The 27,865-nt window shown below is 49.3% G+C and overlaps 2 protein-coding genes across 2 annotated transcripts in view; one reads left to right on the top strand and one right to left on the bottom strand.

Moving 5' to 3' along the window:
* The window catches only part of plcg1 (phospholipase C, gamma 1), a 29,457-nt gene extending 14,582 nt beyond the window's left edge, over positions 1-14,875 (top strand). Inside the window, exons 15-32 of the mRNA XM_080535104.1 lie at positions 2,053-2,154; positions 2,731-2,918; positions 4,072-4,272; positions 4,689-4,808; positions 5,546-5,726; positions 5,866-5,943; positions 6,580-6,683; positions 7,054-7,147; positions 7,950-8,016; positions 9,434-9,597; positions 9,935-10,031; positions 10,273-10,497; positions 11,739-11,887; positions 12,016-12,130; positions 12,531-12,692; positions 13,795-13,883; positions 14,212-14,483; positions 14,625-14,875. Coding sequence (XP_080391230.1) covers positions 2,053-2,154; positions 2,731-2,918; positions 4,072-4,272; positions 4,689-4,808; positions 5,546-5,726; positions 5,866-5,943; positions 6,580-6,683; positions 7,054-7,147; positions 7,950-8,016; positions 9,434-9,597; positions 9,935-10,031; positions 10,273-10,497; positions 11,739-11,887; positions 12,016-12,130; positions 12,531-12,692; positions 13,795-13,883; positions 14,212-14,483; positions 14,625-14,667 — 2,451 coding nt within the window. The 3' untranslated portion in view covers positions 14,668-14,875. The remainder of the gene's footprint in view (positions 1-2,052; positions 2,155-2,730; positions 2,919-4,071; positions 4,273-4,688; positions 4,809-5,545; positions 5,727-5,865; positions 5,944-6,579; positions 6,684-7,053; positions 7,148-7,949; positions 8,017-9,433; positions 9,598-9,934; positions 10,032-10,272; positions 10,498-11,738; positions 11,888-12,015; positions 12,131-12,530; positions 12,693-13,794; positions 13,884-14,211; positions 14,484-14,624) is intronic.
* Positions 14,876-18,114: 3,239 nt separating this feature from the next.
* Positions 18,115-25,011, bottom strand: zhx3b (zinc fingers and homeoboxes 3b). Its single transcript, XM_080533776.1, has 6 exons — positions 24,216-25,011; positions 24,022-24,135; positions 21,850-23,688; positions 20,323-21,156; positions 19,535-19,853; positions 18,115-19,004 (listed from the first exon to the last, which is right to left on the bottom strand). The coding sequence occupies exons 1-6, from the start codon at positions 24,993-24,995 to the stop codon at positions 18,994-18,996; spliced, it is 3,897 nt and encodes a 1,298-aa protein (XP_080389902.1). The 5' UTR covers positions 24,996-25,011; the 3' UTR covers positions 18,115-18,993.
* Between the last annotated feature and the right edge of the window lie 2,854 nt (positions 25,012-27,865).

The raw sequence follows: 27,865 nt of genomic DNA on the forward strand, positions 1-27,865 counted from the left end.
AATTCTGTAAAAACACCACTTTTACTGTGTAAAACCCAACAACATTCAAGATGTCAAAACTGGTATATATATATGTGTGTGTGTATATATATATATATATATATATATATATATATATATATATACATACATAACATATTCTACACTCAAACATTAGGCTACATATTAAACAGAAACACACATTCAACTTAAATGATGCAGTAGGAGAGAGGGGGGAGGCACCTGGTTGCAGCAGTGAATCACTGGGCTCTTTAAAGCAGACAAATAAACATGTTTATGCCACTTTTAACTAAATAATAAAGTGAAACCTTACTTAAAACATGGTATGAAAAAATTGGCTACATTATCAGAAGTTGTCAAGCTGCCTTTTTCGTGCCTCCCGTCAACACACCAGGGTGAATATCGCGGCAAATTCGTGCATGTGTGGCCATGCTCGTACGACTTTCTCGTTGCACAACGCTTAAACACTGTAACTTTTTTATCGACCACACTTTGTCCGTCATTGTTATAATTGACAGAGAAGCCAAAGTGCTCCCATACATGGGATTTAAATGACGAGGGAGGCATTTCGAGTTCTTCTCTGTCGCCAACATTAGCAGCACTACTCTACTCGCCATAATACACTTGGGCTGCGTTCGTAAATTTGCTCTGAGAGCGCCGGAGAGCACACTGGGTCCGACGTCATAAAGGGACCAAGTAATTTGATTGGACAAGAGGCGTTCCATGAATGCTGATCAGATTCCAGAGCGAATTTACAGCCTTGTTGTTGTGGAAATTTGTTTCCATTATCAACCTATCATTGCGCTTTAGAGTAAAACAAAGCACGCAACTGTCGCGTCTATCTTTTCATGGCAACTCTACATTGTGATTTACAAGGGATATTAAGTAATATTATTACTTGGTTACATTTTGCAATTGATCCGCGGTACACATGCGTGCCGAACCGTGGGGGGCGATCCGTACGGATCATGGATTATCCGTGATCCGTTACACCCCTAAGCCATAGTGATTGAAATCTTCCCCTATGAAATGGGACAACCCTTCAAGACCCTGATATGTCATCAGTAGTATCATAGAAAAGCATTGACGCTCGTGATTCATTCACAACTTAGCGTAAAACTTGATCAATCGATCAAACAAGTCATCAAATAAAAAAGAACAATGCTTCATTATCAGACCATGACAGAATAACGGTGCTCGAACTTGTATGCAACCTGTGCTCCTACCCTGCCAGTCTGCACTGATATAGGACAACAGTGCAACAACTTCGCAGCTGAACTTTAGTAAAATGTCTGGCAACATATGCCATCAAAGGGATTGGCATTGGACTGGGATGCTCATACAATCTCTGCGTTTGTTGCAGAGGAACAGGGTGACAAACGCGCAGATATGAGCGCTCTGGTGTCTTGCTTTGGGTAGTCTAATGGAAGTGCCCAGGTAATAGTTTTGTTATTATTGTCCTGTACTGCTGAGCACCGAAACCCTCGGATCTTAAACTTGGCTGAAGCGCGCTGGACTACGCTGGAACGGTGTATTTCTATGTTAAGCATAGCAGATTTTCTTGTTATGCTTGTTATAAAGAAAAGGTCTATAATGTATTGAAATGACATTAAACTAAGATAATAAGATGGTTATCATAATTTTTCAAATCTTTATTAACAAAGAAAATTACATTTGTGAGTGTCTTCCGCATTGCCGATAGCAAAATACATTTTCTGTAGATGATTCGCAATGCATGCTGGGAGGTAGTGGTATGGCTCTGTATCGAGCGTGGTTCCTGAAAATCTCCAAACGGAGCCGCAGATAGCCCTACCCCTTCACCCTAGCCCTCGATGAAAAATGAGTTGGGACACCCCTACCCTAAACGTGAACGCGCAAAACGGAGCCGTAGGGGTGAATTGGGATCGGCCCTAACACTTTCTCTCTCTCTCTCTCTCTCTCTCTCTCTCTCTCTCTTGCGCTCTTGCATCCTCTCTCTCTCTCTCTCTCTCTCTCTCTCTCTCTCTCTCTCTCTCTCTCTCTCTCTCTCTCTCTCTCTCTTTCTCTCTCTAGGAGTGGTACCCTCACTTCTTTGTCCTGACCAGCACTAAGATCTACTACTCAGAAGAGACGTCCAGTAACCAGGGCAACGATGATGAGGAGGAGCACCGGGAGGTGAGGAAGGCCAGACCGTCATCCAGAGAACCATGTGACCTTTCACGGCCCGCTTGACTTATATTTATTTTCAAACGGTGCATCAATACAGCCACCTATCAATGCAAACATGGTCACTCTGTTTCTCACCTTTACCTCTTGTCCTCTCATCCCTTTCTTCTTCCTCCTCCTCTCTCTCTCCCATCCCTCCATCATCTACCTTCTCCTCTCTCCCTCTCTCTCTCATCCCTGCCTACCTCCTCTTCTCTTCCTCTCTCTTCCCTCTGTCCCTCCCTCCACCTCCTCCTCTGCCTCTCTCTCTCATCCCTGTCTTCCTCCTCTCTCTCTCCCTCCCTCCCTTACCATCCTTCCTTCAATCATCTACCTCCTCTCTTTCTCTCCCCCCATCCCTGTCCACCTCCTCCCTCCCCCCCCCCCCCCTCTCTCTCTTATCCCTCCATCCCTGTCTACCTCCTCCCTCTCTCTCTCCCATCCCTCCTTCATCATCTACCTTCTCTCTCTCCCATCCCTGTCTACCTCCTTCTTTCTCCCTCCCCCTCCCCCTCCCATCCCTCCTTCCCTCCCCCTCTCTCCCAGGTGTCTAACGGTATGGACCAGCACGTGACAGAGAAGTGGTTCCATGGGAAGCTGGGGGCGGGCCGTGACGGCCGGCAGATCGCCGAGCGCCTCCTGTCGGAGTACTGCCTGGAGACGGGCGCTCCGGACGGGTCCTTCCTGGTCCGGGAGAGCGAGACCTTCGTGGGAGATTACACCTTATCATTCTGGTAGGTAGAATAATAATAATAATAATAATACATTAGACTTATATTGCGTTTTTCTAGACACTCAAAGACGCTTTACAAACTGAAAAGATCGAGTAGTAATAATAAAAAAGAAACCCAAAATAAATAAAAGAAAGTATAGGGGCCTAATTAAGGTAGTGCTGGGGACACATGGGAAGGGGAGGGGGAGAGGGTTAACTGGTGAAGGCAAGCTTGAAGAGGTGGATTTTGAGGGCCTGTTTAAATGTTGGGAGGGTGTTCGCCTGTCTGATGTGGGGGGGGCGTTCCAGAGGGACGGGGCTGCGATGAGACTACCCTCTGTCATCCTCCTCTCCTCTACCGCACCCCATCCCCTCCTCTCCTCTCCTCTACCTCTGTCATCGTCCTATACCTCACCCCATCCCCTCCTTAGTTAGACCAGCCTCTGTCATCCTGGTTAACAAAACACTGCAACTTTACAAAAGAACCTGGTTCATCCTGATGTGGTGAGTTAGTGTATTCTGTAGGATGATGTCATCCTGATGTGGTGGGTTAGTGTATTCTGTAGGATGATGTCATCCTGATGTCGTGAGTTAGTGTATTCTGTAGGATGATGTCATCCTGATGTGGTGAGTTAGTGTATTCTGTTGGATGGGCAGCTCTACTTGGGCCATGGAGGATCTGCTCCATTGGAAAACCACGGAGGTGGAATGAATCCATCGACCCGTCAATGGCTGTCTCATTGATCCAGTGTGGTAGCGGAGGTCAATGTCGAGGGAGGGACACGCGATCATTCTTTCCCTCTGCTAATGCACAGGCACTGTGAGTCAGGGTCATCTCCGGACAAATCAATGTCCATCCAGAAAAACACAACGTGTATTCTCATCTGTATGTATGTATGTGCTGACTGTGGCCCACCCCCACCAGAGACAGGACAGGGGTAGGCAGCAGACCCTGATATGCCATATTATATTATAATGTATTGTTGATTGTTGTTGACTGTTGCTGATGGAGGAGCAAGGCAAAGGCATTTTGCGATATCTATTACGGCTGTTTTGCGACGTACGTGACAAAATAAAATGAGATCTGATTTGATTGAAAGAGAAAAGAAAAAGAGATTGAGCATTCGTTTTTAAAAGTGGTTCTAACCAGGCGTGCCCCCCCCCCCCCCCCCCAGGCGGTCAGGCCGGGTGCAGCACTGTCGTATCCACTCTCGCCAGGAGGCGGGCAGCCCCAAGTTCTACCTGACAGACAACCTGGTGTTCGACACGCTGTTCGCCCTCATCAACCACTACCAGACGGTGGCGCTGCGCTGCAACGAGTTTGAGATGAAGCTGACGGAGCCGGTGCCCCAGACCAACGCCCACGAGAGCAAAGAGTGAGTCTCTCAGAGTCACCTGACACCAGGACACTCAGATACCAAACCCTGGATAGAATTATTATTCATTAGACATCTTTGGACATTTATCATTTTTTTCAGTCTTAGTTCTTCTTTTATTCCAGCCCGGATTTAAAAACCTTGCCGCCTTTGCCAATTGTGTGTGTGTGTGTGTGTGTGTGTGTGTGTGTGTGTGTGTGTGTGTGTTTGTGTGTGTGTGTGTGTGTCGTCCCGTCCCGTCCCGGAAACACGCCCTCTCTGTCTCTGGAGGAGGAAGAGACATGGGGGATTATGTCTTGTGTGTGTATAGGAGGAAATGAGAAGGCATCCAGCATGGCCCCATTTGTCACAGTGTCTGATTTCTCAGATGAGATTAAGTGAAGTGTGTGATCATACTGTCATGTGTGTGTGTGTAGGTGGTATCACGCCAACCTGACACGGAGCCACGCAGAGAACATGCTGATGAGGGTTCCTCGTGACGGCGCCTTCCTGGTCAGGAAGAGGGCGGAGCTTAGCTCCTTCGCCATTTCCTTCAGGTGAGTCTACCCCCCTTCCCCCCGGCTCAGCAGTGAGAATAAGGTATGCAGGATGTTCACTCAGGTCAGGTTCTCTTTGATGTGGCGGTGGTGGTGGTGACCTAGAACAGTGACCGTAACTTCAGACTTCTCTCACACACGCTGCTCCCTTTCTCGCTACATTTGCTAGATATTGAAAGTGGGTCATTTGATCATAGTTGTCAACCCACGACACCTCTGTGAGTGTGTGGGTAGGTGGGTGTGGGAGGGTGTGGGTGTGGGTGTCTTTGAAACCAGTCTGCGAGAGACCCACTTGAGGGTTCAGGCCTCGACTGTTTGAGCGACTTGTGGGTCATGGAGACCTGATATCTGGGTCTGTGCTGATGGGTATCAGGTCTGTTAGTAGATTAGATTAGAATGGAATGGAATAGAGTGGAACTATGTACAAGCCTTCTGGGCTTCGTTCCCTCCTTGCACAATCTCTTGTGTGCTAAATAAACTAAAACTAAACTAAACTAAACTAAGAATACACCTTTCTGTTGGTTCAGTGAAGACCTGAATGAGCTGTGTTTATGTCCTGTGACTTGTGCAAATCGTAGATGTCTTTAGTTTTTTTCCTGTGTGTTTTTATTTTGAGTTGCTATGGATTTGATGTTATTGTTGCGTGTGACACACACACACACACAGTCACACAGAGCCATACACACATAGAAACACAGAAACACACTCATGACCTTATTTCTTGGTGTTTGTGTCAGGGCGGAGGGTAAGATCAAGCACTGTCGTGTGCAGCAGGAGGGCCAGACGGTGGTTCTGGGCACGTCTGAGTTCGACAGCCTGGTGGATCTGATCAGCTACTACGAGAAACACCCGCTGTACCGCAAGATGAAGCTCCGCTACCCCATCAACGAGGAGACGCTGGAGAAGATCGGGACCGCCGTGAGTACGCCACACACACACACACACACACACACACACACACACACACACCAGGACTGAGAATGTCTCTGGTGTGTCATCTGTGTGAAGGAGAGTTTCTCTGATCTGGTGGTCATGTGATGTTTTGTTGTCCAATCAGGAGCCAGATTATGGGTCCCTGTATGAGGGGAGGAACCCAGGGTTCTACGTGGAAGCCAATCAGATGCCTACGTTCAAGGTGAGACGTGTGTGTGTGTGTGTGTGTGTGTGTGTGACCGTTAAATCGTCCCCAAATAAACCACGATTTACGGTTTTACCGTGGGATTAAAAATCACGTTGTTGTAGGGCTTTGATCAAGCTGCTAATTTCAAATGATGAAGCCCTATCATTTATGTGAACCTGCTCGAACACCTTCCACGAGCAGTGCTGAAAAATGTACTTAAAATAAATAAATAAAAACAGTGCTAAAAATACTTTTGGTTTGTAATGAGACTATGTTGGGACAAATGTTACTATGTATGGGAAACACTGCATCTGAATACCAAGCGCAGAGCGTATTACAGCAGACGAGTGGTGTGATCGCGTATCCTTCTGAGAAAAAGCGGTCACGTGACATGCGATTATGATTGCTTCTAAAAAACGTTGCTATTTTCTAAAACCTCGGTCAACGGTTTAACCGTAAAATGCCAATGAGTGAGTGTGCGTGCGTGCATGCGTGCTTGCGCGTATGGGTTTCTGTATGTGTCTCTCTGTGTGTCTGATGCCCCTCTGCTCTCTGTAGCACATAGTGAAGGCCATGTATGAGTAATAAGCCCAGAGGAGTTTGTGTAGGTGTCCGTCCGTCCGTCCTAACCCCCTGTCCTCTCCCCCACAGTGCACGGTGAAGGCCATGTACGAGTACAAGGCCCAGAGGGATGATGAACTCTCCTTCAGTAAAAACGCCATCATCCAAAACGTGGACAAACAGGAAGGAGGCTGGTGAGTGATGTCATACGCAGGAAGTTGACTGCCCTATCATATCAGCTAAGGGGGCGTGAACTAGGGCAGAGGGGGAGGGGACAGTGGTCAGCAGTGAAATGGAGCCAGGGCATGAGATGGACTTTTTGGTCTAACCAGCTAGGGTGTCTGGTGGATGACACAATTCACCCGCCACTCCCTGCACAGACCAAACCTCCTGTAGGCTTTACCTGGAAGCCTCCTATACGCAAACCTTTGTTGGCTGCCCTCCAAAGTGGCTGGTAGGATTGACAGATTTACCCGCCAATGCCAAAATGTACCCGTGGGTGTTAATGTTTTACCCTGAACGTAGCCCCCTGGTTCTGACCCTAACTCTGCTCCTCTCCTCCAGGTGGAAGGGAGACTGCGGGGGGAAGAAGCAGCTGTGGTTTCCTGCGAACTACGTGGAGGAGATCAGCCCCTCCGCGGTGGAGCCTGACAGATCGGTGAGGCTCCACCCCCCACAGACGTACAATGTGACATGTTAATCTTAACGCCATCAGAAACGTCTTGAAAGGGACTGCTGTCACCGGCCATTGACTTGTGTCGTTCCTCGCAGCAAGCCCCTCTGGAGATGATTTAACACGTGACCTGTTTATTTATGTAACTTTTATTTATACAGATTATACGTCTCTTTTTCAAGAGAGACCTGTTTCAACAGCGGCACGGGCGAACAAAGTTTCAGACAAAACAACTTAAATACACAGACACACCACTGAACAAACTATAGACACACACACACACACACCGACACACGCACACACACACACACACACAGTACAACAGTTACATATAGAAACACAACCGTCATAACTAACAACAACTGTCCTAATGACAGTTACACTGATCTGTGATATTTGCATTGGCCAATTTTTTTTTTAACTCCACCAAAAGATCCAGATCCTCAAGTTGTAACCTGTTCTGGAGAGAATTCCAGGACCACGGCTGAGTGTAAAACTATTTCTACCATGACCTTTTCTTGTTTTTGGGGCCCGTTGAAAGCAAGTGCGTGTGAGACTGTAACAGATATTTATTTTCTGACCTCATCAAAAAAGGAACAGCGATAAGGTGGCGTTTGACCCAGCATGGCCTTAGAAATCAGAGTATACCGATGTTGTTGCTTTCATTCTGGCCAGAATACGGCTCCATATGGAACATAGCTTTGAATTGGAATGCCCGCCACCTAACTATTTCTCTTCCCTCTCTTCCTTCTTTCTCTCTCTCCTCCTTCCTCCTCGTCCACGGCAGCTGACAGAGAACAGCCCTCTGGGAGATCTGCTGAGAGGAAGTGTGGACGTGTCTTCCTGTCAGATCGGTGAGTGGCTCCTCCCCTTCCCCTTCCCCCGTCCTGCGGGACCGCTGAGCGCTCGGTCACCTTGCCTCAGGGCAACCGCCAGAGAGAGACTCACATACACACACACACACACACACTCGCACACAACTCACTCACACACACTTTCTCTAACACCCCTCTCTCACACACACACACACACACACACACTCGTTTTCTCGCTCTCCGTACCTTATCTCTTTTATAATTTGTGTATCTCTCTCTCTCTCTCCCTCTCTCTCTCTCTCTCCCTCCCTCCCTCCCTCTTTCACTCTCTCCCTTTCTTTTTGCATTTATCTCTGTCCCCATCCCTCTCTTTGTTGTCTGTATAATCTGTATTGACGTCCTCTAGAGAGTCAATAAACGTCCATTACCACTGGCACGTGTAGCCAAGCACTCTGAGCTGAGAATGATTTCACCCACAAACATTCACCCCCACCAAACACAGGGGTGCAAACTTGTCATCTTTCCGCTAAATTAGCCGTTTTTATCTCAAAATATGTCATCCATGTGAATTGTGTAGATCTGCAACAAACAAAAAAATTGGGTGGGGAGGGGGGGCAGTCTAAGTCTCATCCAAGTCACATGATGCGCGAGCTAACTAATCTCCCTGTCTGGTGGACAATACTACACACCACGCATTTAGGATTCGGAGCTACATGTGGTTTGATGAAATGATAACAAATACTTTACTCAGTAAATAGTCATTGCAATCACTCCAAATATTGCAACACTCTTCAATAAGTAGAGATAGATCAGATCAGCTACTTAAAATGCCACATCTATAATACACATACACACACAGTGTGGGAAATAAGTAGGCTATTCAACACATCAACAATTTTCTGCTGCTGTTGAAATAACTTTTAGCTTCAGGGAGCTAGGTACAATTCCAGACAGCATAGAGAACACAGTCATAGTAAACTGTTTTCGAAGTAGGTGCAGGTGTTAAGGTCAGGGCTGCCGCTACTTACACATGCATAATTGTTAGACCACCGTTAGTGCTAGCAGTATCTATTTAACACCATTAGTGGTAGCGCTATGCCCCCTCTAAGGTTAGCCGCAAAAACAACAACAAGTGTCACCTTTTTGGGCCATCACCAGTTTTCACCCCTGAAACAGTGTCAAGGTTTTATGAGGCCTGTCCCACCTGAACTGTACCAACACTGTAATGTAGAGCCATTACCTCCTCCTCCTTTTTCCAGCTTGCTTCTCCTCTATTCGACTCTAACTCTCCCATTCTACCTCTCCTCCACTGACTCTGGTCTTTGTCTCGGTGTCTCCCTCTAGTGGTAAAGGCAGCGGGCTGCATGTGTTCTCTCTGCTCCTTCTTCTTCTTCTTCTTCCTCTTCCTCTCCTCCACTGACTGACTCTCTGTGTCTGTGTCTCTGTCTCCCCCTAGTGGTGAGGCCTGACGGTAAAGGCAGCAGGCTGCATGTGTTCTCTCTGCTCCCGGCTGGGTCTCCCAGGGCGGGTCACGTGCTGGACATCGCGGCTAACACCCAGGAGGAGCTGAAAGAATGGGTGGTCAAGATCCGTGAGGTCACCATGACGTCAGAGGCCAAGGTACCGATCGGGGATGGAGGGATGGAGGGCGGAATTTATTTCACTTCGCGTTTAGCAGATGCTTACAATAAATACATTTGTTTCAATAAGTGAATCAATGATATGACAGTCGTCGTAAGTAAAAACCTTCGATGAGAACAAGTGGCGTTGGCATTGGCAGTCACAGTGCATCATAATGTTAATTTTGGTGTGTTTGTGATTCAGCAAATGGTTTCTAGACTCCTCATAAACCCTGAAAAAGTGTTTGTGTTCGATGAGCAAGTTATGACTACGGCAGACCATACCTTCTTGTTGTCGCCTGGGTAACGTAAATGTGTTTCTCTCCGCCGTGGAGCAGCTGGAGGAGGGCAAGATGATGGAGAGGCGGAAGAAGATCGCTCTGGAGCTCTCTGACCTGGTCATCTACTGTAGGCCGGTGCCTTTCGACGAGGACAGTAAGGACATGACGCACGCACGCACACACACAGACACACACAGACACACACACACACACACACACACACACAGATGACAGTATGATAACGCATATCACTTAATCTCATCTGAGAAATCAGACACTGTGACAAATGGGGCCATGCTGGATGCCTTCTCCTTTCCTCCTATACACACACACACACACACACCAGACATAATCCCCCATGTCTCTTCCTCCTCCTCCTCCTCCTCCTCCTCCAGAGATCGGGACAGAGAGGGCGTGTTTCCGGGACATGTCCTCCTTCCCGGAGACCAAGGCGGAGAAGTACGTGAACCGGATCAAAGGGAAGAAGTTCCTCCAGTACAACCGCCTGCAGCTGTCCCGGATCTACCCCCGCGGCCAGCGGCTGGACTCCTCCAACTACGACCCCCTCCCCATGTGGCTCTGCGGCTCCCAGCTGGTGGCCCTCAACTTCCAGACCGCAGGTAAAGACGGACAGAGAGAACCGTTCATCCGGAATATTTCCCTGAATTTCCTTGACGCTGTCATCTAGGTCGCTGTCCTTCATCTCCTGGTACTGGAGAGCTTAAAGCATGAGCAGACTTTTTCCCCCTAGCCCAGCACCTAGCTTCAGGTGTTAATGTTATGTTAATGTTAATTTTATTTATAATGCGCCCCCCATCCAACTTTTACATCGGCCCGGGGCGCAGTCCGGGTAAAGGAACAGATAAAGACAAAGACAAGGAACACAGAAAGCAATCAGACACAGACGACTTAAACGTAAATCTCAGGCATACAATTCACAACAAATAGGGAGTAGACTTAGGGAATATCATTTAGGAAGAGGTGGGTTTTTAACTTGGCTCTAAAGGAGTCCAGAGTGGGGGCAAACTTGATGGCAGAAGGGAGCGCGTTCCACAGGGTCGGTGCTATCACCGCAAAGGCACGGACACCCATCCTCTTGAGGTTGGTACGTGGGACCCTCAGGCTGAGTTGGGCGTCGGACCTGAGCCTGGGTCTGGGCCTTGAGGAGGTAGACTGGTCCAGGAGGTCCTTGATGTAGGGTGGGGCGAGACTGTTGAGAGCTTTAAAAACAAAGGTGCAGATTTTGAACTTCACTCTCTTCTTCACTGGGAGCCAGTGAAGGGAGATGAGGACAGGGGAGATGTGGTCCCTCATTTTGGTGCCTGACACCAGCCTGGCAGCGGCATTTTGGACTAGCTGCAGGCGGTAGATGGTCTTATCAGGAAGTCCAGCATAGAGTGAGTTGCAGTAGTCGAGCCTAGATGAGATTAGCATGAGGACGACCCTCCTCAGGTCGCTGGGGGTGAGGAAGGACTTGATCTTGGCTATGATGCGTAGTTGGTAGAAACATGCCTTCACGACGGAGCTCACTTGTCGGTCAAGGTTAAGCTCGGAGTCAAAGATGACACCGAGGTTCTTGACATGTGGTCTGACAAGGGTGGACAGGCTTCCCATGTTGGTGCTGAGCTGAGTGATGGCAGTGGTGTTGCCGATGAGGAGGATTTCCCCCTTGCTCTCATTCAGCTGTAGGAAGCTCTGGGCCATCCACTCCTTCACATCGCGGAGGTGTTGATGATGATGATGATGATGCTGTGTCAGTGCTGGGCTGGGACCAAAGCCACGTCTCTTTTGATGCGTTGTTGAAAAGGACATTTGAACATCCAAGTTGATTGAACTAAGATGTCGTCCCCCCCCCCCTCAGATAAGCCCATGCAGATGAACCAGGCTCTCTTCATGCTGAACGGGAGGAGTGGCTACGTCCTGCAGCCGCCCATCATGAGGGACGACGCCTTTGACCCCTTCGACCGTCACACTCTGAGAGGCCTGGAACCCCTCACCCTACAGATAGAGGTAGAGAGACTGTGTGTGTGTGTGTGTGTGTGTGTGTGTGTGACAGACAGACAGACAAAACTATTGTGAATCTTTGTTTGGATCTGCGTCTTCATCTCACCAAAACTGTGTGACCCCCCCCTCCCCAGGTGTTAGGGGCGCGCCACCTGCCCAAGCACGGCCGTGGCATTGTGTGTCCGCTGATCGAGATCGAGGTGTACGGAGGGGAGTATGACAGCGCCAAGCAGAAGACAGACTCTGAAGGTGAGAGAGACACATACCCCCCCCCCCCACACACACACACACACACACACACACACACACACACACACTACGAGTGAAGAGCTCTATGCTCAGGTCAGATCAGGGGCTGTGTGGTTTGGAGCACGCTAGGCACACCAACACTGTCATTTCCTGTACTGTCAAAGAACAACAGGACGTTGTAGTGTGAGAAAAGATTGTGTGTCAGAAAACATCCCATAAGCATGATCACACCCCCCCCCCCCCCGCGCACACACACACACACACACACACAAAATGAGAAAGGTAGCATGTTATGAATTGACTGCATGTCATTGCATTTATTGTAATTGGATTACTATTACTAATATTGTCCTCTCTCTCTCTCTCTGTTCATCTACCTGTCCTCCCCCTGTCCCCCCAGCTGATAATGGTCTGAACCCCACCTGGCCTCGGAAGCCGTTCCGCTTCACCGTGTGCAACTCTGCGTTTGCCTTCCTGCGCTTCGTGGTTTACGAGATAGACATGTTCAGCGACCAGAACTTCCTGGCCCAGGCCACTTTCCCCATCAACGGCCTCAAGACCGGTACGCACCACCTACCTTAAACAGGCCAATCTGACTGGCCGCGAGACAGGTTTGACCCATCAGAGACTTGGTATGCTGTGACGAGGGTGGATCTGACTGTTGGGTGGTAGTTTGACCCAGACTTGGTATTACCGCTGACATGAAAGCCATCACAGATGAATGACTCTGCCTGGACTGGTTTCAATACAGAGTTTCAATTTCATTTCATTTAAGTCACTTAGCAGACGCTTTTTTCGCCCCAAAGCGACTTAGTTTAGACAAATGTATTTATTGTATGTTTCAACTATACAACAGTCATCATAAGTCACAGTGCTAGAGAAAGGAAGAAACTTATTTATATATTTATATGTTATTATTTTTTAAAAGCTATAACCATAATTTAGGGGGTAGAGAGGTGCTGAGGAGGATGGATAGAGGGTGAAGGTTGTTAGGTGTGGTAATGTAGGGTGTTAGGGGGTAGAGAGGTCTGAGGAGGAGAGGAGAGGGGGATAGATAGAGGATGTAGATTGTTAGGGGTTGGGGGGGGGGCTGAGGAGGAGGAGGAGAGGAGAGAGGGATGAATAGAGGATGTAGGTTGTTAGGGAGGTCTGAGGAGAAGGTCGAGGGTGTAGGGAATGGAGAGAGGAGAAGGAGAGGGATGGATAGATAGAGGGTGTAGGGTGTTAAGGGGTAGAGAGCTCTGAGGAGGAGAGGAGAGGTGGATGGATAGAGGGTGTAGGGTGTTAAGGGGTAGAGAGGTCTGAGGAGGAGAGGTGGATGGATAGAGGGTGTAACCAGGTGTAACCTAAAGAGACGGGTATTTGGTCTACAGAGGAAGATAGGTTGTGACTCTGCCGCCCTGACAGTGGTGGGAAGCTCATTCCACGTGTGTGATTAGATTAAAAGTACTTTTTTTGCCATTTTAGTGATCCAAATTCCTGTATCGGAATATGATTGACAGTTCCTCTAACTCCTTATCTCTCTCTCTCTCTCAATTCAATTTAAATTTAAAGGGCTTTATTGGCATGGGAAACATACGTTTACAATGCCAAAGCAAGTCTGAAGATAAATAAAGATCTCTCTGTCTCTCTCTGTCTCTCTGTCTCTCTCTCTCTTTCATCAGGTTACCGGTCGGTCCCACTGAAGAACAGCTTCAACGAGGACCTGGAGCTGGCCTCTCTGCTGGTGCAGATGGACATCACCAGAGGCAGGGTGGGTGTCTGTTCTGTTCCCTCTGGGGGACTTGAACCCCACAGCGATGGGGGGGGGGGTTGGGGGTTGATTCACTAGTGTGAATTATGTTATTTGAGTTATGAATTCAGCAAAGAGTTTACCCCTCTTTGACTTACAACACTGAATGTGTTGTGTATGGACTCACCTCTCTCTCTCTCTCTCTGTTTCTCTCTCTCTGTTTCTCTCTCTCTCTCTGTTTCTCTCTCTCTCTCTCTCTCTGCTCACCTATCTATCACTCTTCATCTCTTTCCCTGTTCCCCTTGTGTCTCTATCGTCCCCTCCCTCCCTCTCTCCGTCCCTGTCCCAGGATGAGAATGGGGAGGTGTTGAGTCCGTTCCTGGGGGTGGGGAGTGCGTCTCCGGCGGTGGTGACGCAGGCCCAGGCAGGGCGGGTGAGGGAGAGTGGCTCCACGTCCTCGGCCTCCTCCTCCGTGTCTTCCCCGCTGCCCCAGTCCCCGGCCCAGGCCCAGGCCTACAGAGGGAGAGAGGGCTCCTTCGAGGCTCGCTACCAGACCCCCCTGGACGACTTCAGGGTGTCACAGGAGGCACTGCTGGACCACGTGGACCCACAGAACAGAAGGTGGGTGGGGGTTGTTGGGGGTGGGTGGGTGGGTGGGTGAGTGAATGGGTGGGTGAATGGGTGCATCATTTTAATAAGACAAGTGGGAGGTCTTTTTAATAAGACAAAGAAACATATTCTAGATCTTTCTCCCTCCCTCAGGTTGATGGGCAGGACCAGAGTGGGCGGAGAGAACCGTGTATAGGCTCGGACCAATCAGGGGAGCATTCCGAAGCCCTCCTCCTCCCCAGCCCCCTCCCTCCCCCCTCCCGCCCCCCAAGTACCGATGATGTCACTGACTGCTGTGAACACTGTTTCCATGGAAACGCCCACCACCGCTTTGGCCTACATTTCAGGCAGCTCTCCCTCCCTCCACTCTCTCTTTCTCTCCTCTGTGCGCCCCCCCCCTTGCCCCCTGAAGAAATGGAGTGAGTGGGAGATGGAGGGGGCGAAGGGGAAGCCGGCGGTCGCGGACAGGAAGGAGGGAAAGACAAAAACAACACACGAACAAAAAAACAAGGCAGAGAAAGTTGGAGCCCTCGGCGAGGAGAGAAGAGGGGCTTCTGTTGTGTTGAGGACGGCAACAGTTGGTTTGTGGAGGATGAGAGGAGGAAGGGAGGGAGGAGGAGGAGGAGGAGGGGGAGAGGGAGCTGTAAAGGTATCAGTTTGAAACTGTGTCCAAGTTCGATTATTATTATGTTTCTCTTCTTTTCTCTCTGGTCGTATATGAGTATATATATTTATTCCTGCTGTGCTGTTAGCCAGGTAACAGCAGCAGCCAACCTGCTCTCAAAGAGCGCCTGTCTCCATGTTTTTTAATTATTATTATTTAAACTTTTAAACATTCATAATGTGATTCTTTTTTTAATTTGTATGTGTAAAACACGAGGGCTCTCTACTGCTATTTTAATGTCTCTCCTCCACTCTGTCAGGCAAGAGGCTTGAGCTACTCCACAAACACACACACATACTGGTGTGTTTTAGTCATCTCACAGACACACACACACACACACACACACACACACACACACAGGCTTTTCTTTGCCAACTTGCGTTCCAAAAAACTGTGTCATTCCGTTTGCTTTGCTTTTAAAAGCAGGTGCCAAACTCTTAACTCTTACACACCCACACACACACACACACACACACACACACACACACAATCATCCCTTCTACACACCGTTGTGTAGGGGCCATAACGCCGTACTGCATCTAAAGGACCACGGTGACATGGTTTGTCCCATTCGTGTGTACCTGTAAGTGATGGTCCCCCGGGGTGAAGGAACGATGGCCATGTCACATCATTTCTGCGTTAAGTTGTATTTGATTGTGAGAACAGGAAGGACGGGCAGCTAGCTCCCATGTTCTCTCCTAACGTTTACAAGCCAGGCTTTCACTCAGCAGCAGTAACCGTTCCTGCCGAGCGTGGAGGAGTTATTGTGGTTAGATGATGGACACAAGTCAGAACAGAATCTACCCCCAGAAATGTCTGTCGCATTTGGAAATGTCACGTGATGTGGAAGCAGTGAGGACTGTTGGTTTTTGGGTTCACCTTTTGTGTCAAATTCTGAAGCGGGACCACGCCTCTTTTCCCCCTTTGTTGTTGTCACGATTTAGCCCAGTCATAGCCAAAGCCATATGATGATGATGATGATGATGATGATGATGAAAATGGCCACCATCATGTTGACCCTATTATGTTGTTATTCCTGACTGTTGGAAGGTTTATAAGACATTTCCAGGAGCAGTCTCAGAAAGGGATGCCTGTTGTAATTGTAGCTTCATGCTCTGTATCTGGAGGAGGAGGAGGAGGAGGAGGAGGAGGAGGTCAGTGGACCAAAGTACAGTATTGCTGACTGATAGAGCCAAATACAATGTCTTGTAACAGCAAGACAACACAATGGACCGCATGGGTCAATGGTTACTTCAAAGTCTTGCTTGTAGTCAGCAACTAAAGTCTGTTTTAGCATTGTGTTATATTGTAGCATTCTGGAAACTCGTTTTTACTTCCACATTCATCCCCAGTATCTTTTTAGTACAGACGTTTTCTCATATTATGCAATACGATCGCTGTAGCGCTGATGATTGTCTCATATAGGTACATGACCATGCAGTGACCAGAGGGGGTGAAATCACAGTTGTGTAGTACTACGACTCGGCCTGCAGGGGTCATACTATCACATTTCAGTCCCCGTATGACTTCAGCCAGGCGAATGCCAGGGTGTTTGAGAGTTGATGTCGGCCTACATATCCGCGTTAGATCTTTAATCTTTAAACTAAACGTAGCTGCTCCTCTGTCACATTCCGTGTGTGTCAGTGTGTGTGTGTGTGTGTGTGTGTGTGTGTGTGTGTGTCAGAAACCCGGTTATCTCTTGTTTTATGTTAGGGTTAGATTTAGGGGAGGGGAAGCTGCGGCCAAGTCTTTGCCTGAGGATGATGTTCCCAGATCAGGTGTGATGGTTGGAGGAGCAGGCAGGAGATGAAAGGTCTGGGCCGACATGGAGAACAGGCTGAGATGTTGTCGTTTCATGGTGACTCATACTGGAAGCACTGTTTTTACTGGTTGCTAGAGGAACTGGGACCCCAGAGACGGACACCCTGTCTGGTCACATGGTTTCCCTTGGCTCAGTTCAGGGACCGGAGGAGAGGGATGATGGAAGAGAGGGATGAATGGAGGAAGAGGTGTTTACCGAGCAGACCTATAGCAGTGTTATAAATATGTATGTGTACTGTGTCATAAAAATGCATTCTCTGTTGCGGTATCTTGCTTAAACTGAATTTGCTTCCTGCAAATTGTTATTGACCATATATTTAAAAAAAATAATAAAAAATCAGTATTTAGAATGTTTTGTCATGGGAACTCTCCTAAAAAGCCATATGGATTTAACTAGTCTAGTTAAAGTTAGAAATGAGGGTCGGAACTGAGCGCTTCAGGGCTGAATTCTGATGTCTTGCTAAATATTTTTGGCGCCTTTTCGTAGTTTCATCTCTTTTTTTCTTCTTTTTTAATTCAGTCGACTAATTTGGACGCACACACTCTCTTTCTCTTGTTTCCCCCCCCCCCTCATGGTTAACGTAAGGTGTGTGTTCCGGAGAGTTCCCCCTCCTGTGCTTCTTAACTCCTGCTGCTGACCCGTCTGCTTACTTCATGTGCCTCCGTCTTTGTGTGTGTGTACGTCGTACACAACTATCGCTACATTTTATTTTTTTTCATTTTTATCACGACACACTTTTGTTACTGACAGTCTCATTTACAAAACAGCCTTTCTGTAATGTGCCTAAGCTATGGAGAAAAAAAAAGTATTCATTTTGATTTTGCCTTTCATATGAAACATATTCAAGCCTGAGAATTAAATAAAGTACTTATTCAACTATTATCTGCCTCTGTTTCTTGTGTGTGTGAACGGCTTCTCTCTCCAGGATGTGGTGTATTCACCACCAGTCTCAACTCAATAGTTGTACCTGCTCAGGATGTGGTTGTTTAGTGAACACAAAACCAGTTTGTCTATTGACAAATGGAACTCTCAGTTCCTTTGTGTCAGTGAAACACAGCCTTATGAGTGAATACTTGTTCTTGCCTGTCCTCTACATGTGGGGCGTGAGGTGCAGGGCATAAGAACAAGATGGAGCCCGGTTTGTTACATTTTGTTTATTCTGCAAATAATATCTGTAAAAATTATACAACAGGCCTAGGTATGTTGGAACTCTGGTAAAACAGTTTTCATATGTCTTTTACAGTCAAAAGATTTATTACATTTTTAAGAAAGAACGATCCATGAAAACAGATTCACGTCGAAGACGTACAGAAGCACTTTATGCTTAATCACAGACAAATAAACAAACATCTCCTAGGTTGAACTCATGACGTCCTCACGTCTCTGTACAAAGAGAAAGAGGTACTTGCAAAGAGTGGTGCGGTTCTTATTTCGCCTCCCTTAGGAACAGTCTCTCTTTCTCTCTCCCTTCACACACCACTGATCCTCACTCGGGGGATTGGCTTGGTCCATATCTGTCCAGTCAGGTTAAAAAAACAAAAAAAACAACCTTGCCCTCGCTCTCTTTCTCTCCACATCTGCTCGAGTCTGAACCGTAACCTCCTTCCTCTTCTCCCTCCATCTGCAGCAGGCTGGCGAACAGGCACAACAGCAGAGAGGAGGGGGGAGAGATCCCTCTCTCCCTCCTCCCTTCCTTCCTTCCACAAATCCTGCGCTTGAGTTTCCACTGGAACTTGTCATTTGACTTAGAAAATGGCGGATGGGGGAAGATACAGGGGAGCTCAGGTGTGTGTGTGTGTGTAAGAGAGAGAGATACAAAGCGGAGGAAGGGCTGGGGGTGTCAGAGTCCATCTCCAGCATTAGAGGGTGTGTGTGAGATGGGGTGGTGTGTGTGTGTGTGTCAGAGAGAGAAGGGTGGGAGGTTTCAGGGTCCGTTTCCAGTGATCCCGTTACAATCACATCTGCTGTCATTCACTCACACACTCCCCCTGCGAAGACCACCTGCCCCCTGCCTTCCCTCAGGGACAAAGCTCCCGTCAGTCTGTTCCTGGAAATGGAATAAAAAATAATAATACCATAAGTGAACAGCACAATGACAGTACTGTAGCACCAAATGCTAATGTACTTTACATGTCAACGCTAACAGCATGTTAGCTATGTAATGTGTCATGCCCGTGACCCATACAATATGTCTTCTCATTATGTAGACGATCACTCCCTTCAGGAGTTTAATATAAAAAAATATGTCTGTCACCATAACCCTTTTGTATTAGCGTGAACACACCCGTTGTTAGAAAAGAGAGACAGAGAGAGACAGAGAGAGACAGAGAGACACGCACACGCACACACACACACACACACACACACACACACACACACACACACAGCAATTCTCTGCAAATTCATAGACAATTATCCAGCAATTTCCCATCACAGAGAAAGAATTGTGTGCAACTAGCTGGCATTTGGACACCTATGGCTTCCAATCTAGGCCATTTTTGAAAAAGCAGAAATTGACAGATTTTCCTAACACAGCAGACCATTCAGTAATTATAAAAAATAAAATAAAACAAATACCGTTGCCTGTATTCACAGCCTTCACATCCTCACTCTTCTTCTCCTCATCCACCTCTTTCGAGACACCACACACTGACTGTTCCATCCTCTCCTCCTTAACCTCTCCCTGGTCCGGATCTGGCAGTGACGATCCTGGTATGACTGCAGATGGCGGTGCCGCTTCTGGTACTGGTTCTGGATCAGTTGTTACTGGTACTCCCTCTGCCCCTGCTGGGTCAGCCGGTTCGGCCTCCCCCTTCACCAGCAGGGCCGCCTGGTTGGAGAACCATCGTTGGACCAGCTCCTCCGTCAACCCACTGGCCTGCGCCAACTCCACCACCTGGAGAAGGACAACCTCTGTCATGTCTACCTACTGTCGGTGCTATTTGAAGGGTTTTCCAGATCCCGACTTTCAAATCAACACATCAAAGCCCTGAACCTCCAAACTGTCAGTTTCAAATCAAAATCAAGTTCAAATTAATTGCCTGGTTTAGCCTGGGTACTCGTTAATTTCTGCTTTTCATGTCACCCAGACTATGCCCTGTTCAGTAACACAAATCTGCATCGCTGCGTATGGACAAGAAATATATGGACAAGCGACGGCGATCTCTATTACTAATTTATAACACATCTCAAATCAATCCTTAACAGCTCAGTCACAACAACCGGTTCTGATGTGTACAGTAAAAAAGGACCACAGTATTAGTGTTCTACCGATCGAGTATCATGATACCCTGCTTTGAAAATGTTTCTTTGCTATTGTGACAACACTACTAGAGAATCTAGTGTATTAAATCCAGGAGGCTCACCTGTCCCTCCTCCAGACTGCCGTGGGCCTCTAGGTGGGCTCGGAGGATCTGCGTGTCTCCCTTCTGAAGGTCCTCGTCCAGGACCATGCTCTGGTAGGCCTCCAGCCACCTCAGCTGGCCGTTCTTCTGCACGTAGCGGCAGTCTCCGAACCAGCGGACCACCTCGGGCCTGGGCAAGCCGGTCCCAGAGATCAGCTCGTCGTACTGGGTGCTGCTGGGCCACTGGGTCCGGGCGAACACCTGCTTCAGGAGGTGAAGCTGATCGGCAGTCTTCTTGCCCCGAATCGGGGAGGGTTTGGGGGACGGGGAGGGTTTGGGGATTGGGGTGGAAGACGGTGAGAGTTTGGGGGACTGGGATGAGGCTGGTTTGGGGGTGAGGGACAGGGCTGGGGAGGGTGTTGTTGGGGGAGGCATCGTGGGGCTATCTGCCTGTCCTGGATGTCCCGCCTCAGCCTCTGGCTTCCCATTGGACTCAGTCACTTTCAGCATCTTCAGGTTGATCTTAATGGGGTTCACCTTCAGCTCAGAGCCTGAACCATCCTCCTTCTGCCTCTCCTCCTTCCCCTCTTCTGGATCCTCCCCTTTCTTCACGCCATCGCCACCATTTTTACCCTCCTCCTCCACTCCTCCTCCTGCCGCTTCGTCTTCCATCATCTCCTCTCTCTCCACTCGCTCTGCCTCCTCTTTCTTCTTCTCCGCCGCCACCTTCTTCCTCCTCTCGGCAAACCAGCCATGGATTTCCCGCCGGGTCATCTTGGTTTCGGCCCGCAACCGATCCACTTCCTCCCCGGGCGGGTCAGGGTCCTGGCTGAAGCTGGCCTCCAGCGCCTTCACCTGATTGGGTCGAGAATTCTAGGTTAGATTTGGGTCAGGTATAGTTAGATTAAGTCTAAGTAAGTGTGTAAGTAAATAAATACATTATTTGGTATATGGAACAGTCACACATACAAATAATTCTATATGGATTAGAGATATAGACCCATCAACTCAAGTGGTGTTTTACTGTCAAGCCAAAACATTAACACCCGCCAAATGCAGGTAGATTTTGGCATCGGCGGGTAAATCTGTAAATCTTACCAGCCACTTTGGCGGGTAGCAAACAAAGGTTTGTGAATACTATACTTCAATTTAAAAATTAAACTGGTGCGATCCGCAATTATGCTCACTGTTGATTAAACATTTCTGACAACACTTCTGCGTCCTCCAGCTGAATATAACTGCTGAGCATCTCCTGCCTTTCAAACAACCCCGATCTCTCCTCAATTTCAACAACACATGACAGCACGAGACAGCAACTTACATGTGTCAGTGTGAGGTAGAAAACATGCAGAGGCAAAATATTTAGCTTTATTTTGACAGGGATAGGCGCAAACTTTTCTGTGCGGGGAATCTGGTAAAAACAAATCAGTGGCTGGTGAATTTTCTCATCCACCAGACACCGTGGCTGGTCGACCAAATTGTTAATGTATGCCCTGTTTACAGTGCTAACAAACAGTTCAAACCATCCACAGCCACACGTCCACTCACCTGCTGAGGGTCTCTCTCTTTGTAGCGGATGGCCGTGAAGTCTGGGGAGGGGGGTCTAGGCGGCCGGCGGGACGGTGTGGTGGGGGACGTGGGGGTCTGTGAGGGAGGGGGGCTGAGGGGGACCACCCCCTGCTGGGGGGTTTTGGGGGCCTCGTTGGGGTTAGTGCTGTCCGAAAGGTCCATGGGAGTGCCACTGCCACCGGTCGTTGTTCCGGAAGCGGTCGCCGCTGTGCCCCCTGCCCCGGCCGTGGTCGCCGCATTCCCCTGACCGCCCTTCGACCCTTTGAGGTTGCGGAAGTGGTAGCGGCGGTCGCTGAACCACTTGCGGACCTCCCGCACGGTCAGGCCGGTCATGGCGATCAGGCGGTCCACCTCCTCCTGGTTGGGGAACTGATTGGTGAGGAAGCTCTCCTTCAGGGCGCTCAGCTGCTCCACCGACTTCTTGCTCTTGTAGAAGCTGGGGTCCAGAAAAGTGTTGGGTAGCGTTCTGGAGCTGGGGGTGCCGCTGGCGTTAACAGCAGTGGCGGGGGAGGAAGACGCGGATTTGGTGGCGGGTGAACAGGACACCTCCGTTTTGGTGGCGATGGCAGTGTTACTGGTGGTGGTCGTGGCTGTGGTGGGTGTGGCTGTGGTTGTGGGGGCGCTGATGGTGGCGGTGGCACCGTTTCTGTTGCTACTGCTGCTATTAGCATCTTTACTCTTCTGACTATTGCAGCTGTTTTTACTGTTGTTGTTGTTGTTGTTGATGTTGGGTTTATTGTCGGTGCTGCTTTTTAAGTCACTGCTGACTTTGGCCTCACTGTTACTCTTAGCTGTGCTGCTGGTGCTGCTGGTCTTGTTGCCCTCACTGTTCTTATTGTCGCTGCTGCTGCTTTTAGCATTGTTAGCATTGCTAGTGGAATTGCGAGGGGATTGGCTAGCAACATGGCTAGAGGCTTGACTAGCGGCATGGCTAGCGGCAAGGCTAGCGGCATGGCTAGCGGCATGGCTAGCGGCAAGGCTAGCGGCATGGCTAGCGGCATGGCTAGCGGCATGGCTAGCGGCATTACTCTTGCCATTGAGATTAGCAATAACATTGATGATTTTACCATTGCCGTTGATTTTGCCGTTTGTATAACTATAGTTGCTATTACCGCCGCTGAAACTAAGGTTGATCACACTGGCATGACTGCTGATACTACTACTGTTGCTGTGACTACTACTACTGCTGATAATACTGCTAGTGCTGCCTCGACCGTTACTACTGCTGCTACTGATGATGTTGCTTCCGCTGCTGCTGCTCCCGACAGTCCCTACCACCATGCTGATCCCCTTATCCGCCACAAGGGCGGCAGCAGGCCGGGCATGCATCATAGGCCGGGCCGCAGCCTGGGGCTTGGGTGTGACGGCCAGGGTCATCGGGGCGACCTGGATGCCGTTGGCCATCATGGGCTGGGTGACAATCACCCCTCCCTGGCTGACCAGAGAGCCCTGGAGGATGTGGGGGATCCCCGTGGGACCCAGCGTGGCGGGCAGGACCGTGATGGTGTGCTGGCCCGCGTTGTGGTGGCTCTGGGTCTGGCGCTGGTGCATGGAGCTGGGCGGCGCCGTCTGGATGATGGTGTTGAACATCTTCCTGCGGGCGTCCTCGATCTCCTCCGGGGACCAGCTGATGCCCTGCTTCAGGCGCTGGGCCGTGAACCAGATCTTGATCTGCTCTTCAGGGAACTTGGTCACCACCGTCAGGTAGCACAGCTCCGCCTTGGTGGGGTACGGGAACTTACTGAAGGAGGTCTTGAGGAAGGAGGAGGAGTCCATGGACGCGCTGTAGGTGGGGATGCTGCTCAGAGGGATCATCACCTGGGGGGGGGGGGGGTGTGATTGGGTGATAAGGACAGAAGATTAGATTAGAGAGTACTTCATTGATCCTCCCTCTTTGGAAGAGTGGTGCCAAAACATTTATTTCTTTATTTTAAATAGATTTTAGCATTCTAAAAATAATGTAGTTGGCCTGGGGTGGTAAAGGGGTCTAGCAACACGGCCTACAGTGCACACAAATGCCCATGTCGTGCTGACATACCCTCTCCTCCTTACTTTCCTATCTTAATCTACTGTCTCTGTCCAATAATAAATACAAATAAAGCACTACCCCACTCCAAAATGCAGTATATACAAACAGACAACATCAATTACCTTGGGGAGGTTCTTGGTAGAGGCAGAGGAGGAGGAGTTGGAGCATAGGGCGGAGGAGACCATGATGGGGGCAGACTGATGGTGGAAGTTTCTGTTTTGGACCACGGACACCACCTGTGGGATTTGATCTCAATTAGTTTTTTGTTTCTATTCAACCTTTAGTCAACAACGCAGGAAAAGTGTGTGTAAAATACCTGTGTGATGGCTGTCTTGAGCATAGGCAGGGCCCCTGATCCGTTCACGATCTGGATGGCCGAAGGGAGAGAGACCTTAGTGGCTGCTCCGTTGTGGACGATTGTGGGGACGTGGGTGACCGTCACCGTGGGGGTCTCTTTCCTATCCGATTCTTTCAAGGTGGAAACGGAGAGAGGGAGGGGGTCCGGGGAGGGGTTATCCGGGGCAGGGTGGGACACAACGATCCTCTTCGACTCAGACTTCCCCTTGAACATCCTCATGATAGGCGTTTTGGTGAAGGAGATCTCAGACTCTCTCCCTGTCTCTGTCCCTGTCACCAGGCTCTGTTCCACAGTCACCCTCCTGTCCCTCTTCCTCAGCTGCAGGGTGGTGCTGACCGTGCTGGGGTGGACCCGGGCGTTGTGGAGGGCCAGACCCTCGAACTTAGCCGCCGACACGCCACAGTCGACGCAACGGAAGCTGGGGTCGGCTCTGAAGTCTGGGTGTCCGCTATAAACGTGATCTAGGAACAGGTTGAGGTCCTGTGTTTCAAAGTTACAAGGCCTACACGTGTATGTGCCAGCACCGTCTTTCAGTGCATCGCCCCCTTCTGGCTGAGAGGACTCCCTCGGGCTCTGTCCGTACTCCCCCGCACCCCTGGAGTGGAAGCCCTGGTCTCTGGCTTGGCGGGAGAGAGGGGGAGGGTCGGAGAGGCAGGGGTCCTGCTCCAGCTCCTCTCTGAGGTGCATGGTCTTTGGTGGGATCATGCAGGGGGTGGTGGACTTCCTCTTGCTGGCCATGGTTGAACCAGAGGGTGGGCTTGGTTGAGTCGCTGTGGTCCTCTGTGGTTGAGTTGGGGTGGGTTTCTCCTGGTTATGGACCAGCCATGGGGAGGAGAGTGTGGTGGAACATGTCCATGGGTTTGCTCCTGTGTGTGTGTGTGTGTGTGTGTGTGTGTGTGTGTCCTTCGTTGTTGGTTTAGGGGGAAAGTGCCACAGAGGATCCTGCAAATTAGATTTAGATTAGAATGTGACTTTTTATTTATTTTTATTTCAAGGCGTCATCATCAATCAATCATGCATGATTATTAAATTGTGGCCTTCTATACAAGTAAAAGGGTCAGGTGGTGAAGGGAAAAGGAAAGAGAAGGGGGAGGGGTAGAGATGGCAGTGAGTGAGAGAGAGAGAGAGAGAGAGAGAGAGAGCAGTGAAAGAGCAGTAAGAGAGAGAGAGAGCAGTGAGTAAGAGAGAGAGAGAGCAGTGAGTAAGAGAGAGAGAGCGCAGTGAGGGCTGCCATTGTACGCGCTCCTGGAGTCTACACACATATTTTTATGCTGAGTCCACTCCCAAGCACATTTTACGCAATGCAATGAAATTCCACCAAGTAATTTGAAACTGAGAAGGCAAAGGCCAAATGCTTTCAAATAAAAATCTGTCATGAATGGGAGTGAAGTATTGAATTGTGGTATTATGGTACAATACAATCAGCCGCAAAAAAAACTAAAGTCGATTACATTTTTCAGTATGGCTTGTTTGTCAATAGGAAAAAAATGGTGTACCCCTTTAGAAGCTCAGCCCACATCTCCTAACCGGGCAAACGTAAGGCTCTCTGTTTTTATGGGGGTATATCAACCATGGCCATTCTCCCTGCTTCTTCAGTGAGGCCTTTTTAGAGAGTTCCTGTCCCAGTTGCCACCCCCCTTCACTCCCTCCCTCCCTCCCTCCCTCCCCCCTCTCTCTCTCCCCTCCCCCATGCCCCTCTGTCGTCCTCCGTTTACTTCCCCTCGTTCAAACACACCTCCTGAGAGGCAGCACACTCTGTCCGTTTCCAAACGCAGCTCCAACCTGAAGGCTCGCCAGGGCATTTCACAACTGTGCCAGGACATTTACCTCCTGTGATATGAGAGTAGTCTTTTGGGTCAAGTTGGGATTGACACTCCACGCACATATTATGCGTGTGTGCTTATGCGTGTCAACACACACACACGCACACACAAACACACACGCATGCACACACAAACACACACACAATGCCTCAGTATTTCAATGCTCTCCAAACTTTTATGTAACTCCCTTCCCCCCACAAAATGGCGAAGCTTCCTGTTAGATGTGTGGCTCCCCCTCCTCCCCCCTCCTCTCCTCTCACTAGCTCTGGCCGAGCAGCGCTGATGCAGTACTGGAGGGCAGCTCAGCTCTAGGGCAATTACACTCCAAACTATGCTCCTCTGTCGACCTGACGCTGGTCATACCTACTGTCCTGCAGCTAAAAACCCCTACAACAACCACAGTCCCATGGTCAAACCCCCTAACCCCCATGACCACACAGTCCCATGGTCAAACCCCCACGACCACACAGTCCCATGGTCAAACCCCCTAACCCCCCAATCACAGTCCCATGGTCAAACCCCCTAAATCTATCACTACCCACCACCCACCTAGCCTATATAACCTACCTACACACCAACCTCCTAGACTATATAACCTACCTACACACCAACCCCCTAGGCTATATAACCTACCTACACACACCAACAACATAACCTACCTACACACCAACCTCCTAGGCTATATCTTCCATTGTTCCAGGAATGGTTCTTAGACACAGATTTGGGATCAGCCTTGAGAATCTTTTACCTTGACCACTAGCAGAACTGTCTGGGGTGTAAAACTCCTCTGGCACCCACCCATGTTCCATGTGTAATATAGGTCAGCGCCATCTTACCCCCTAATCCTGGTTCCATGCATCTAAACACATTGGCACACACGCACACACGCACACACGCACACACACACACACGCACGCACACGCGCACACACACACACACACGCACGCACACGCGCACACACACACACACACACACACACACACAAAGGTCACGGTACATTTACTCCAAGCCCAGTTAACCCTTGCAGGCCTGGGGTGCAGCAGTAGCCAGAATGGGCTGAATGTTCCCCTAGACGCTGACCTACAGTCTGTTTTGCATTTCCCGTTTTGGGGGATCAGCTGATCCCGGGTCAGTGCCTGAGACTAGCGCTCGTCCGCGGGCCTGCAACCACACTGAATCTGATCCAACACTAACCAGTCAGTACTAGTCGTATCAAGGCTACGCTATCAACAGCTGAAATGGAGGCTATGAAAGCAGATTGCATGTTTACATTACGTGATCAAAACCATAATTGTCTCCAATGGGCTTATTTTCGCCTGCAGCCTATCCCCTTTCACAGTGCAGCCTCAGCCACATCTGAAGGCGGGAGAAAGACTTTCAGGGGATACAATTAAATTCGGTGGGATTTAGTGTGGTTGGGGCAATGGTTAGATGTATAACCATTGGTTAACCTGGTTGTAAAACATGTCCCCCGTCTCTCTCTCGAAAAAAACTGCATGCTTCTCCTGAGACTGCCGTGCGCGGGGTTAACAAGCAAAATGGAGTCCCTGCCACTGAGGAGGGAATGTGATGCCCCCCATTCCCCCCCGCTACCCCCCAGAGAGAGTAAATACCCTGGGTTTGGGCCTTTCTGCAGCCCTCCTGCCCTCCTGCCATTCAGGTTCTGCATCAGGGGGCACAGCTCTGCCAATGCAGGCTGGTCACATGACCAAACACAAAGGCTTATGGGTGGGCAGTCCCAGCCATCCATCACGTGGGCCTGAGGGGGGGAGTGAGGGAGGGAGG

This window comes from Nansenia antarctica (genome assembly GCF_963989245.1).
Source record: "Nansenia antarctica genome assembly, chromosome: 6".
Taxonomy (NCBI): domain Eukaryota; kingdom Metazoa; phylum Chordata; class Actinopteri; order Argentiniformes; family Microstomatidae; genus Nansenia; species Nansenia antarctica.